This window comes from Carassius auratus, chromosome 36 (assembly GCF_003368295.1).
Source record: "Carassius auratus strain Wakin chromosome 36, ASM336829v1, whole genome shotgun sequence".
Lineage (NCBI taxonomy): Eukaryota > Metazoa > Chordata > Actinopteri > Cypriniformes > Cyprinidae > Carassius > Carassius auratus.
Window position 1 is genome coordinate 2948232 of NC_039278.1, and position 15164 is coordinate 2963395.

Below are 15164 nucleotides of genomic sequence, written 5' to 3' on the forward strand. Positions count from 1 at the left end.
GCACGCTCTTCTGGGAGAAGTGCCCATACAAGGAAATCCTCCCTTCATGACATCATACAGGGCCTTGGTCGAGAAAAAAAAAAAAAAGCCCTTACTAAACTTATACAAACCTGGAAGGAGTGTGTTTGCCACAGATATACTCCGTCATCGGTCTAACTTTTTTTTGTTTTTTTTACTTTTGGCCATGTTTAGCATGAGAATCCAACTCATTAACAATGTAAATAACTCTGAATGCTTGAAATAGCATTAGAACCTCCCCCTCCCTGCAAATGTATGGTGATTCTTGCTGAAGACTCACAGAGCAATTCAGTGAAAAAATAGTTCAAAAGTCCTCTTTTTGCACTGCCTGCAGATTGTCATAATAATCGTAATAAGCATACATACAGTTTCAGTTGCCACTGGCTTGGCAGACCTTGAATGCTGCGAAGATTTTGTATTATATTTAAAATAAACCAATACATTCATTAAATATCTTACCACTGGTGATTTAAGACCGGTTTTATAGCTTATCCTGGCTTTAAATTGACTGTTCACCCAAAAATGAAAATTGTCATTTACTCAACCTTATGTCATTCCTAACTTGTAAGATCGTATTGACAGATCTATACTGTGGAAGTCAGCGGAAACCATCAACTTTGTGGTTACACACATTCTTCAAATGAATGATGACAGAAATTTCATTTTTGGCTGAAATTTTAAGAGTGAGAGAGTGACGTGACATTCAGCCAAGTACGGTGACCCATACACTGTTGTGGGGAATACAAAATATTCTTGACTTTAGACTAATGTAAGAAAAAAAGAACAAAGCACTTAAGAAATCTGCTCCTAAAAATAATTTGTTAATTTTTTGTTTGTCTTCTGTCTATTATTTATTCATTCGATTACATATTTGTCCCTTTTCACATGGCATTAATAACAACAGATTCAGAGGCAATGATTATTGCGTTTCAGTGATCCTGTGCACTGATGAATCTTGCAGATGCAGGTTTAGTTAACTTATCTGGTGAAGTAAATCAGTAACCTCAACTTTTGGTTTTGAAAACAGTGCTAATTGTTATGGTGTGTCGTTAACCGTAGCAATCAGATTAAGTTTACTTTAGGAGAACATCAGACAAACATCAAGTTTCAGAGGACAGTGGCACATGCGTGCTCTTTGTAAAAGGATCCAGTGGCTGTGAAGAGCAGGTTATGTGCAGTACTGTAACAGGAAAGCAGCATTTCCCAGAGCGCGGGCTGCGTATTGCAGTTATTAAAAAATTTAAGACATTCATTTTTAAAGACACTTATATTTCTTAATGCACAAACCTTACAGTTTGTCAAGGTGACCATTATGCTTTCTTAGTAGTGTTAGTATTGTAGTATAGTATAGTGTGAAGTATTGACACCAGTAATGCAGTAACATCTCCCATTATATTATCTTATTGGGTGTTTTAGAAAATGCTTTTGTGTAATGTCACACACACACACACACACACACACACACACACACACACACACACACACACACACAACCTTTAGTTCTGTTCCTCACTCTGCAACAGCACTTAAAATTGTTTTCATCCAGGTATTTCCAATCCGACTCTGATCAGATTTCAGATGCTAAAGCTCTGCTTCTATGCTAGCTCTGCTCCACTTTAATATCCCCTCTGTCCAGCTAGCAGTGAATTAACATATACAGAGATATCTTTTTATTAAAGGGCTCTAGTAATTACAGCATTGCGAGCATGTGCTGGATTTTTTTTTATCTGATTGAGAAGTTTTTTTTTTTTTTTAGAAACAATGATGCACAATATGTGGAAAATAATGTTTTTTTTAACCTTAAACCGCATAAACACATTTCATTACACCAAATACAAAAAATACTGTTCTTTTTAGCAAAATCATATGACCCCTTTAAAAAAACTGCCCATGCTGCATGTATTCAGCATCTTAGTTTGGATTGCTATTCGACTGCAGTGGCTGCCTCTAATTATGAATGGAAAGAGCACAGAGCCTTTGTTTATATGAAGAGGTTTTTTTTTGTCTTATTATTTTCAATTTTCAATTTAGTTCAATTTAGACATATGTCTGTTTCACAAAGAAATGGGCACCATTTTGTCTGAGCAATAATAAAAGAACTTCAATCTGTCTTCATTTGTCTAAAATGGATTCGTGAAATCAGTATCGTGAATCGAATCGAATAGTGAGTTGAGTGAATCATTACATATAACTCTCTCAGAAATTAGTAAATCGTTATTTGTTTACGAGACCCTTTAAAGGTCATACGTTTCACCTGATGAAACCTGTGGAAACCCTGTAATTCATATGAGTATGGTTTTCTCTGATCTTTGTGCACTAACTTTTGGCAAGGCAAAGCTAAAAGCTCTTTGAAGCCGTTCCCGTGTCTAATTTTTGTAGTATTTTTTCATTGTTCTCAGTTTTTTGGCACCTTTGATCTCCGAGAGTCATTGTGGATGCTGGAGACGCTTTGGTGTGAGTTGGTTAAATAATGGATTCAAACCGCTCTGAAACTGCTTTAAGTATTCATCAGTTTTGAAGATTCGGAGTATTTTTCTTTGAATGAATCAACAGACAGAGATCAGTCCACTCCAAAAGGCTGTTCTTTAGAAATGTTAAAAGCGCAAGCAAGATGGGCTTACAGAAGCAGAAGGGCCCACAGTTAACACGAATAAAGACTCTGATTTGTGCTAGAGGATCCTTAAACTAGCAGGCCTTAAACTATTTCTTTCTTAACCTGCGTCAATTTGCACTGATGTCTTATTTTCCAGAAAATCCAGATTTACTTAAATCTACATTTACTGACCTTTATTTATTTATTTATTTTAACAAAGGTAGTAATAGCTCTTTCTCTCTCTTTTTATATTGAATAGAGATGTTTAAAACAAGAGCATTTTGCCTTTATTGACATTGTTTTTTGTTTTTTATCTGAAGGGACTTACAAAAGTGTAAGTGATTCATCAAAGTGCAGCAATCGTAGTACACAATAGTGTCGGGCGATGTGCTGCATAGTAATTTCATCCCTTCGTCAACCTGTGAGATCGTAGATAGACAATATTATCATGTTATTTACTCATCTAGTTTGTACTTAACATGATAACAATTTAATAAAAAACATTGTAAAATATGCTTACATTTTCTCAGTTATTCAAACAGCAACTATAGAAAAGGAGCAAAAAATCACTGGCTTCTGTGAGTATATGCAATTAAAAACACTCCTGTTATAATAAGTGAAACTATCTATGCTTTATGATGAATAAATCTCTCATACTTACATCTGATGTACATCTGCACTTTGTTGAGAGAGCAGAATTCAGTCAGCGAGCTTGTGCACTGAACAGTAAATCTCTGGTGTTTCAGCGATGACTCAAAGCTTCTGATTGGCCATTGCATTTATAAACTCAACGGAATTGTGTGTGTGATTGGTTATAATGCACAACACGGTAAAAACTAGGGCTGGTCTGAATACCATTTTTTGAGCTTCGAAGCTTCGGTAGTAATCAAACCGAATATTCAAAGCTGAAGGGAGGGGCTGAACATACTCTTTTCTCTAATAAAGGCAGGAATCTGTTTGTCTGTTTGCATTTATATTAGGTCAAGAACTGTCCATCCAATCAACTTCCCGCGTGGCAGGTGTGTTTCTGTGGACACAAGGGAGTTCAGTGTTGCATTTTGGTGCAATATGGACACGCAACTCATTCAGAATTAATCCACTTTTAATAAACTAGCCTAAAGAACAGCGCGAGCAGGAAGCTGCACCTCACGCGAACAGGGCTTATGTGCTCCGAGAACACATACTGCTGTAGTGATACAAAACACAATGGTCTGTTAAGAGCAATACTTTTTTAATATAGACAAATTATTATTAGACTGGGCTCAGGGCTGCTGTCGTATTCGTAAGTTTTTTTTTTTTTTTATCAAATCAAGTGCATGCTTTTATCATGTGTAAAATGACTGATTTACATGGAGGATAAAAGCAGCTCTTTTCTTAACATCAACAATATAGGCTACTGTAAGCGTACTACTGACAGAACTGCAGCGCTCAGAAAAAGTACAGGTCAGATCAGCGTGTGAATGAAACATTTAAAAGCACATGCAGATAAGAGAGTTATACCACTAGTGTTCGTGTGTGTGTGTGCATTGGTTTTGCGATTTTAATGATTGGATTTTGTAATTCTGTGTTTTTTGCATATTTGAAACTGCAGGGTCCTAGATAGTGTTTCATTGAATATTCAGTGTGGTTTTTGACTTCCTCTGTATGAGGTTTCTGTGAGCTGATCATGATCACAATCTGTTTGGGACCTTGTTTTAGTGGTTATTTAGTGCTGACCACTTGTGACCACTAATTGCATCTTAGTACTAGTTGTAAATGAGGCATTACATTTACTCTCACCCAAAGCTATTATGTGTCTTCAGAAGTTAAATAGGTTTTGGAATATGTATGTCTGTATTTATTTACTTATTTATTTATTTGAAGGTGGGTTATTATCATTATTATTATTATTATTATTATTATTAATGATTTATTTATTTTTTGCATCAGTATATTGAAACCAAAGCACCATAGAACTCTTTTTTTTTTTTTTCGTGTGGTAGTGGTGTGCAGTAGTAATGTGTGGAACTGCTGCTGCTAGTTGACATAGAAAATACCAGTCGATAACATCAAATTTAATCAATTTAATGTTACATATATATATATATATATATATATATATATATATATATTAAGAGGGGAAAAAATAATTTAATTGAACCTCGCATGCATGCATGCGTTTCGCTGCTGGCTCAGAGAAATATCCACTGGTAAAAACAAGCAATATTTACCCATTTCATGGGGCATCATAATGAATGAAAGCCAAGTAGGGTTGGGAACAAAGAATTGGTTCTTATTCAGAACCAGTTCTGTGTTTTTTCAAAGAACTGGAACCGTGGGCAATTTCTATGTTTTGGTTATGAAAACGGTTCTGGTGCAACACGTGACCGAGTGCGGTGAACAGCCTTGCGCCAGTGTTCTGTTGATTCTGCGTTTCCCTTAAAGGATGTCTCAAACCAGATAACAGAAACCCCGCCCTGCTTCTTTAATTACTGAGCACATTGATTCTAATGACGTGCACTCCACAGACGCGCCGCACTGTCTTTAAATAAGGCTGTCACGGTTAATAAATTTCCCCTGCGGTTCTTATGGGTGGCTCAATAGCGCGATATGCGGTATTACCGCCATTTTTTTTTTTACATACCTAGTTTATCCTGATTTTTCTGCATACAAAGCTCTATCGTTGCATTATGTAGCATATATTGTTCCTATTTTAACTGACAGAGAGACACGTTTTAAAACATTTTTGTTTATTGTTAAATGCCAAACAGCAACAAGAACATGCATTTTCCAATATATATATATATATATTTAAAGAAATCAAAGAGTTCTAATGTATTACACATGTATTTGCGCACGACTTCGGACATCAGCGGAAATCTAGACTCATTATCGTGCCACCACTGGCCCACGAGGACACTGGATTCGCGTTTGAGTCGATGCACTCCTCGTTATCTGCTCACGCTCTCTTGGGTATGGGCACTGACGCGGAGTTTGTCCGTGACTTCAGCAGGTATGCCTGTTACTTTCACGGCTATATTTTACAGATTTCGCAAAGGCTTCAGCTACTCTTAACTGTAGCTGTTCTTTTTGATGTTGCTCCGTGACCTGATGCTTGAGGGGGCAGCTGCGCTGGATGACAGGTGACACTCTAAAATGCTTACCGTGAAAAACGCTTAACATGGCTTAATGTACTAACACAGTGATATTAACAGACCAAACTCACAAAAAATCATACTAATAAAGTATACTATATATAAAAAAAAAAATCAGATGAGCCCTTAATATGAATGCAACTCGTTTAATAACGTTAAGCTTTTTCTCCCATAGAAAACTGTTATAAGAAAATGCTTAATGTGGCTTAATGTACTAAGACAGTGATTTTTAAAAACCAAATTCACTAAACAATATACTAATAAAGTATACTATGTACAAAAAAAAAACAAAAAACAGATGAGCCCTGAATATGAATGCAAGTCGTTTAATAACACGTTAAGCCTTATGATGGTTTTCTATTGGAGGAAAAGGCTTAATGTGTTATTAAACGCGTTGAATTCATATTCATGGATCATCTGATTTTTTGTAGATAGTATACTTTTATTAATATGATGTTTAGTGAGTTTGGTCTGTTATTATCACTGTATTAGTACATTAAACCACGTTAAGCATTTTTCACGTTAAGCGTTTTAGAATGTCCCGATGACCTCAAATTAGATGTATTGCTGCGTCACAGGAACCTTTTTGCAGCAAATTTTGCATATTGGCTCATCTACATTTGCTGGCTCGCACTTTTCATTGGGTTGAAAGCCGAAATGTTCCTAAACTGGCGACGTGACATTAGGTTTTGGGATGAGATCGAGCGCTTCCCATCTCCTATTCAAAACAAACGAAGCACCATAAAGCTACAACGGCTTGCGAGAAAGAGACAGTCGTAACCATATTGTATCATTAATTTATTTAACATTGAATGCACAGTGACAAATTGAAAAAACAAGACGGCCATAGCCTCATAAATAAAAAAAAAAAAAAAACTGAACACTGTGGTTGCCGTGGTTTGTGCGGTTGCTATCTTTCCTCTGCGGTTTGCTTGTCAATAGCGCGGTATTACAATATTGCGGTTATCGCGACAGCACTATCTTTAACTGCCGAACATGTTTCCCTCGACTGTACATGCACTCGCGCCATTGATAACACATCGTTTTGTCTGACTGTGCATGTACCTGCAGCGCGCATCACTTGCCGTCACTAAATTACATTATATTTGTCCCATATTGTGATTAATATACATACTGACTTCAACTTGGAAACACGAAATAAATAGACTGCTATTGTTATGTTAGTGTGAGGGTTTCATTTTCATTTCAAGAGTGTTAAACAAAGTGATAGAATTTTTTTTTCATGTATTTTAAATGTAAAAAAATTTGGAAACCACTCATTGCATCACACCATCTCCTGACTGCATTATTATTTGTAAAATAGGGGCTTTATGGAGTGTTTATAAATGGTTATAAGGATACAGTTAACAGTTTATATTTCATTAATTTAGGGAAATGAACAAGTGTCTCAGCCCTCAATGGACTATTTGGCAAACAAGCTTATTCCTGCTTGAAAAGCAAAATGTTATTGATAGTGTCAAAAACATCAACTTCGAAGCACATGTGATTGATGGACAGCATTACTCAACGTTACTTACTACCTTCCAGCAACGCTACATTCAGTGAAGGTTAAATTGTAAAAAAAACATAATAATAGTTCATTTAAATGGAACCGGAAGTGGAACCTGAAAATGTGTATACTGTAATATGTTGAATTTTGACATGGGCAAACTTAAAATTAAGTTGACAGTAAGTAATAAACAGTATTGAGCACTGAGTAGTTGAGTATTGTGCTTTGTTCCGTACCACTATTTTTAAATAGTTGTTTAATTATTTTAATGAAACCAGAACCATGTCTAATGATTCCCGACTCTAAAGGCAGGTGACTTTCTTTAGAAAAGTTTTGTTGACATTTTTTCATGTTATCTTCATATAATTCCAACTGTGCTGCTTTGTTTACAGGGTAACCATGATAACAGCTATATTTCTACTTGTCTACAAGTGCAATCTTATGTTAGAGAGTGTATTTGCAATTTCATTCAGCCCGTCTGCTGCTTTTGTTGCCGTTTTTAGAACACTTCAGAAGATAAGGTATCTGGAAGTATTTGAGTCACAGCTGACGTAGCCTATTTCAAATAGATCTCATAAACACAGTATTTTTGACTGTCTTCTGAGGGTTTCTTACTTTTAGACTAGTCAACAAAATTTCCATTTAAGCGACTATGAAACTAAATCGGTCGTAACACACACCCCTAAAGCGTGCAGACATGTTCCATATCAGATGCCCTGGGAGTCAGAGCGGACTGGAGGCTGTGTGTGAGAGGAGTAGAATGACAGCAGCAGTTTCGCTTCTAGTGCTCAGGTTTTATAGCCTACACATCTGAGAGGAGAGAATGACATATTCCCCCTCTTTTCATTTTTCCCCTCATTCCCTTACGTGAAAGGAACACTTCATCATGTTCTTTGAAATACTTTTTTTTATTATTATTATTCCACTTGTGATGGAGCAGTATTGGAGTGAGAGACAACAGACACTCAAGCTCCTCGCTCCAGGCAGAGTTCCATTCTTCTTCACTCAGATGCTCTGGTTTAAAACCATTACTCACACAGTCAGTCACATCAGTCAACATCCTCTCCATGTATTGGCTCAGTGTTTTGTAGGCTGAATCTCTCTTTGACAACTTTATTAGCTGTGTCCCCAGATTTCACTGTCTTAGCGTGATAAATTCCAGAAAACCTTAGAAAAATGAACTGCATATTTTGCTTTCCTTCACATTCAGTGCTGGTTTTCTGTTGGCAGGCATGTGAAGGTTGCTTAATGTAGTTATTATTGGATGGAAGAGACAAAAGGTTAAGTTAACAAACTCATGGAGGAGAGGGGAAAGGGATTCTGTATGTTGGTGTATATATATATATATATATATATATATATATATATATATATATATATATATATATAATTTGTATAGTTTTCTTTAATAGTAGTAACACTGATTTAACTGTACTTATATTTATCTAAGTACAAAATATGTTTATATATGTATTTTATTTGTCAACAGCAAGCCTATGTGTCCTCCAGCCACCAGATGGCGCTGCTCAGTCTCAACACCAACAGTAGCAGCACCAGTAGTGCGGGAGGTGGGGAACAGCTGAGCAAAACCAATCTTTACATTCGTGGACTCCATCCTGGGACCACTGACCAAGACCTGGTCAAACTCTGCCAACCGTAAGTCTCTGTGAAAGATACATCAGGCTAGATAACTATGGTTTGCCTCTATGTGGATGCTGAATGACAGGGATAATATTCCTGGACAGACTCGTCCCGCTTAGTTACTGTTGCTACATGCAACAAGCCATGGCGATCTCACACCACAGGTCATGTTCTCACGCAGTGAAAAATACATTGCAAAGCAAAGAGGAAACTGACAACGTGCCGACAGACAAGAAAGAGCAGGATACTATTGTTATGAAACAAAGTCTAAGCTTTAAAATTTAGTAATTTCTTAAGAAATTCAAGCTATAAATGTGGTTTTGTGGCTCTTCAATGTGTCGTGACCAAGCGGCAACCTTCCAGTCTCTCTCCTGAAACCACCAAGTTACTGAAATTCATCACTAGAGAAAGTCTCCAAAAGGGAGTCAATCCCATAGACCCCCCCACCCACCCACCCATGCAATTATGACCAACTTCACAGTAAAAAAAAAAAAAAAAAAGTGGTTTTGGACTAAATAGCAAATTTTGCTATTATATATATATATATATATATATATATATATATGTGTGTGTGTGTGTGTGTGTGTGTGTGTGTGTGTGTATATGTATATGTAGTGGTGTCAAAATTAGCGCAGGCTATTCATTTTTTTTCAGTTTAACGCTTAAAAATATTTAAAGCAATTAACACGGGGCGGGGCTAGGGTTGGCCACCCCACTCACAACTGCTGCTTCTGACAGCTCTTCTCTTGAAAAAAAGTGCTTTTATTCAGTCGCAGAATGACTACGAACAGGAGACGTTTCAGACATGCACTCCACTTCACTTCAATGGCAAGCGCGGGTCAAGTGAGCGCAGGTACGCTCCTGTGCTTGCAGTGCGTGCTTATGGAGAGTTTTTTTAATTGCACGCACAATGCGCCGGTGCAAGAAAATACCATAAAACTTTTTATAATCTTTATAATCAGTGATGCGGCGCGACACGACATGACAAATAATCTTCAGTAAATTGCCCCGTCCTATCCATGAAGTATTGACACAGAGCTCATATATGCTGTGTAGACATTGACAGACTCAACCTGTTGCAACATGGCGGTGTCGCGTCCGATGTAGACACTGTTCACTTCAAGTGGGCACATTAACTCCCCGCGCTCTCTTTGAAATAGGAATCGTTTCCACATTTCTTTGTTAACATCGTTCATTTGTCACTGTCTCGTTTATTTTTGGTCAGTTTGGAGAAAGCCTCACCATACCTGGCCAGCCAGGTGTTTGCGATTAAGGTAACTTGTACAAACGCTGATGGGTGACATCAAAGGAGATTGCTCCGGATCAGCGATGTAGATTTTGGTTTCCCAACAAGGTCCATTGCCCAAAAGAAAATGTATTTACTGAATGCATGACTGGACACGGGATTTATTTATTTATATTCCTTTTGCCATAGGCTAAGTCTAGAAATTTTGTTACACCTTTACTATAGTGATTATTTTACAATAGACTTATGTCTGTTCTAGAGACGTAAGAACTTTTTGATAAAGCTCTTATTGGTTTTCTTTTGGAAATATGTTTCAAATTCATGTCAGATACCATTCATAGTGAAAGGTGCAGCAAATGGTAGCTCCGGTAGGCTAAAAACATATGAGGAAAACGTTTAGATAATGCAATATCAACAATCATATAAAAACAGTAGGTAATTTGCTCTGGAATTATTACAGACGTTGCGTAAGAAAAACACAGACTTAGCAGATTCGCACGGGTTTAAAAATGTGAAGTACATCTGTCAAACACAATTTTCTCTATCGTTTCCTTGTAAAACTTCCCTTGTCCCATCTGAATAGGGCTTATGACTGACATTTGGTAAAAACCATACAGAGTAGAGATCGACCGATATGGGAGAGGTCAGGGTCAGCCGATGGCCGATATGTGCTGCCGATTTTTAGGGCCGATATCTTGAAGTTTTCCCCTTCAATTGCATGATATAATGTCACACTAATAATAATAAGTGGTTGCACAACATTTCTAAACTTATCATCATTTATTGAGCACTGACTTGAACCATCTCTCAAATCTTAATTTTGTGCACTGCACGGTATTAAAATAATAAATGTATCCAAAACAAAAATCAATTAACCAAACAAATCAATAAACTGGCCAAGTATATATATATATATATATAGCAGTGGTTCGCAACCTTTTTCAGCTCGCGGCCCACAAAACCAAACCCATATATTTGCGCGGCCCACTTCAAAAAAATGAACTGACCTCGCTATTGTTGGCTTAATAACTAAGTATTCAGTAGCTAGATTGTTAGCTGTATTTTTTGAATGAACTAGGGCTGTGCGATATGAAAAAAATAATATATATCGCAATTTCTTTGATCAATTTTGCGATTGTGACACACACCGATATGCTTTTACAGTCATAAATGCATTCAGGATTAATTTGAAACGTATTTCCAAAAGAAAACCAATTAGAGCTTTATCAAAAAGTTATAAAAATTATCACTATAGTAAAGATGTAACAAAATGTAGACTTTTGGCAAAGACCTTTATTTTAAAATGTTACGTCAAGCAACTTAACACAGTCTTTCAGCTAATTTCATATATATACACACACAACACTAAAAGGAACAGTTATTATTATTATTATTATTATTATTATTATTATTATTATTATTATTATTATTATTATTATTACCCCTTTTTCATAGTGAATTGGTGAAGTTGTATGTAGTGTAAGCCACGCTTTGCATGTTAAACCTGATTGTGTGTGCTTTGATTACAAGCCGTAAATTCTTATCACTAATAAGTTAATTGTGCCTCAGTACACCATAATTTTACAGATTCGCAGAGGCTGAGGACTGGTTTTGCTTCTGCAAGTCAAGACTGATCTTGTTTAGACCCTATCATTAATGTTTAAACAGGCACATTCTTCCATTCAGTTCAGATGTGGGACAGCGTTTGCTCAGTGGCAGGAGAAAGAGGTGCTGCTGAAGCCTTGCTTCTGTTGGAAAATAACTGGAAAAGTGTGACGACAGTCTTAAACATTTCTGAGAAAGTAAAAATAAATACACTTCTAATGCTGATTTTCCACAAACATCAGCGTAGCTGTATTTAGGCTATGGACAAATTCAGGTGACAGTCCTCCATTTCTAGGAACACAAACATAGTGCTATACTTCATAATCCTGCAGTGAACATAGCACATGCACAACTTTTTTCGATGTACTAATAGTCAAATGTTTAGACACATTCTACCTTATCTTAAAGGGTTAGTTCACCCAAAAATGAAAATCATGTCATTAATGACTCATGTCATGTCCCTCATGTCGTTCCAAACCCGTGAGACCTCCGTTCATCCTCGGAACACAGTTTAAGATATTTTAGATTTAGTCCGAGAGCTTTCTGTCCCTCCATTGAAGCTGTGTGTACGGTATACTGTCCATGTCCAGAAAGGTAAGAAAAACATTATCAAAGTAGTCCATGTGACATCAGAGGGTCAGTTAGAATTTACTGAAGCATCGAAAATACATTTTGGTCCAAAAATAGCTAAACTATGACTTTATTCAGCATTGTCTTCTCTTCCGGGTCTGTTGTGAGAGAGTTCAAAACACTGCAGTTTAGACAGCGAGTCAATATTTTGTTCATTATCTGGCTCGGTGTTCATCTTCAGTTCTCTCTTCACAGCAGTTCAGTCAGTGTACTGTTTGAGTAAATGAATTACTCCGGGATATTGGTTTGTTTGAACTCAGAGGGAGTGTCAGCCACATTAAAAAAGTGAACAGCTTAAGTCATTTGTGGATGATTCACTGCTACGAATTGATGGAGGTCATATAAGTACGATTTAAACCATGCTAATGCACTTCCATTAATGCTAGGATGACCACCCGTCCCGCGTAGCGCGTGCGCACACAGCGTTTGAAGCCCAATTCATGCGTCCCACAAATTGAGACTGTGTCACGCATAATCAGTGCTTGCTCAAAAAAAGTTGGTCGCTCATCTATATCTGGAGTCACCAACCCGTCATCTTGGAAGCATTTTAAGTCGATCGCGAAGATTTTTCAAAATCTGAGAAAAACAGGTGCGAGCCTCCGCTGACTGCGCGCGCACCTCCCGAAACAGACGAGACATTTATACTTGACGCAACTGTTTTAGACTGAAAACCAGACCATACAACTGATTTAGATGCGGGTGCCGGTGTGATGAGATGTACTAATATCCATCTGCTCGGGCATGATTGTTTTAGGCCTGTAATTGATTGATTATTGAGGTAATAGGGATTGCACGGTTCGCTTAAAAAAAAAACTTTTCTGTTGATGCATGCGCATTCTGGCTTCCCAGACATTACAAAAACATAAAAAAAAAAAACCTGGACAAATCATTCACTCTTGTTCAATGCGATCGAATGCTGTATATGAGCAGTAATTTATTCTTTAAGTGAATAAATTGTAATGAAAAATAAATAAAATTAGCTAAAGTAAATCGTAAGAGGAAGTGCATTTGTCGATTCTGTCATAAGCATACAGTACATCAGCATTAACACATGTTTAGGGGAATAGGGCATTATTAATATACCATGTAAGGTGGTATGTGCTAGAAATGGGTAAACCACTATCAGTGAGTCTGCGCATGGGGTGGGGGCACCACCGCGCAAGGTGTCCCACATTGTCCCTCATAACCATACCCCTTGTCTCCCCTTGGGCTTATTAGCAGGTGGTCACCCTAATTAATGCCAACAAAGTGTTCAAGTCTATACAAAAGAATGTTGAGGTTAATTGTGTCAAACGCAGCACTAAGATCCAATAAACTAATAGAGAGATACACCCACGATCAGATGATAAGAGCAGATCATTTGTAACTCTAAGGAGAGCAGTCTCAGTACCATGATAAGGTCTAAATCCTGACTGGAAATCCTCACATATACCATTTTTTTCTAAAAGGAATATAATTGTGAGGATACCACCTTTTCTAGTATCTTGGACAGAAAAGGGAGATTCGAGATTGGTCTATAATTAACTAGTTATTTGGGGTCAAGTTGTGGTTTTTTGATGAGAGGCTTAATAACAGCCAGTTTGAAGGTTTTGGGGACATATCCTAATGACAATGAGGAATTAATAATAGTCAGAAGAGGACCTATGACCTCTGGAAGCACCTCTTTTAGGAGCTTAGATGGTATAGGGTCTAACATACATGTTGTTGGTTTAGATGATTTAACAAGTTTATTACAATTCTTCCTCTCCTATAGTAGAGAATGAGTGGAACTGTTCCTCAGGGGGTCTATAGTGCACTGTCTGATGTGATACTGTAGCTGACGGCTGAATGGTTGCAATTTCATCTCTAATAGTATCGATTTTAGAAGTCAAGTAGTTCATAAAGTCATTACTGCTGTGATGTTGGGAAATGTCAACACTTGTTGAGGCTTTATTTTTCGATAATTTAGCCACTGTATTGAATAAATACCTGGGGTTATGTTTGTTTTCTTCTAAAAGAGAAGAAAAGTAATCGGATCTAGCAGCTTTTAATGCTTTTCTGTAGGATAGGTTACAATGCTGAATAAAGTTGTAGTTAATATTAGTTAAATTAATCAAATCAAATCTCCATATGGACCAGTATCTGTAAATGTTAAGCCGCAAAAGTTGTTTGAAATATGAATCCGTGTTCTGCGCGTCTCTGTGTGAATTAATGAATGGCAGAGACGTGCAGGTTTGTTTACTAAATAGACTGAAGCGCATGACGCTTGCATTAATTTCAGCATCTGAGCTTCAGAGTTCTCTCTCCATCAAGAGATCTGAACTTTTCAGTTCATCTCAATGGATGCACAGTGAACCTGCATTTGATGCTGTAAACTCTTTGTGAAGGCGCACGACTCACCGTTGCTTTACTGATAGCGCTGTTTCTCACACATGCAAAGAGAGAGAGCGAGAGTCTTACCACGCTGAATCGACACGCTATATGTAAACTATTCTTTGTTGTCTTCTGTCAAAATAATGGAGTTCGTTTAGAATTATTCATATTCATACTCCTATTTTGATTTCAGCAAATCAGTTTGACCGAACGCAGACACCGTGATTAATATTCATGAACCCAGCAGCTCATCAATTCATAGTGCATTGTATATACATTAGTATGATAGTAGAATTAGTTGTAGTATTATCTTTTAATAATAATTAATATGATCTATTACTATTTTGTTTTTTACAGAAACCCTCAATGACCAAAAATATCTTAAGCATCTCCACCAGTCTTAAGTTTAGTTAAAATGACAAATATGCATTCATA

The 15164-nt window shown here is 37.0% G+C and overlaps 1 protein-coding gene across 1 annotated transcript in view; it reads left to right on the forward strand.

Moving 5' to 3' along the window:
• The window catches only part of LOC113054970 (RNA-binding motif, single-stranded-interacting protein 2-like), a 49727-nt gene that overhangs the window by 14828 nt on the left and 19735 nt on the right, over nt 1-15164 (forward strand). Inside the window, exon 2 of the mRNA XM_026220808.1 lies at nt 8745-8911. Within this exon, the coding sequence (XP_026076593.1) occupies nt 8745-8911 (167 nt within the window). The remainder of the gene's footprint in view (nt 1-8744; nt 8912-15164) is intronic.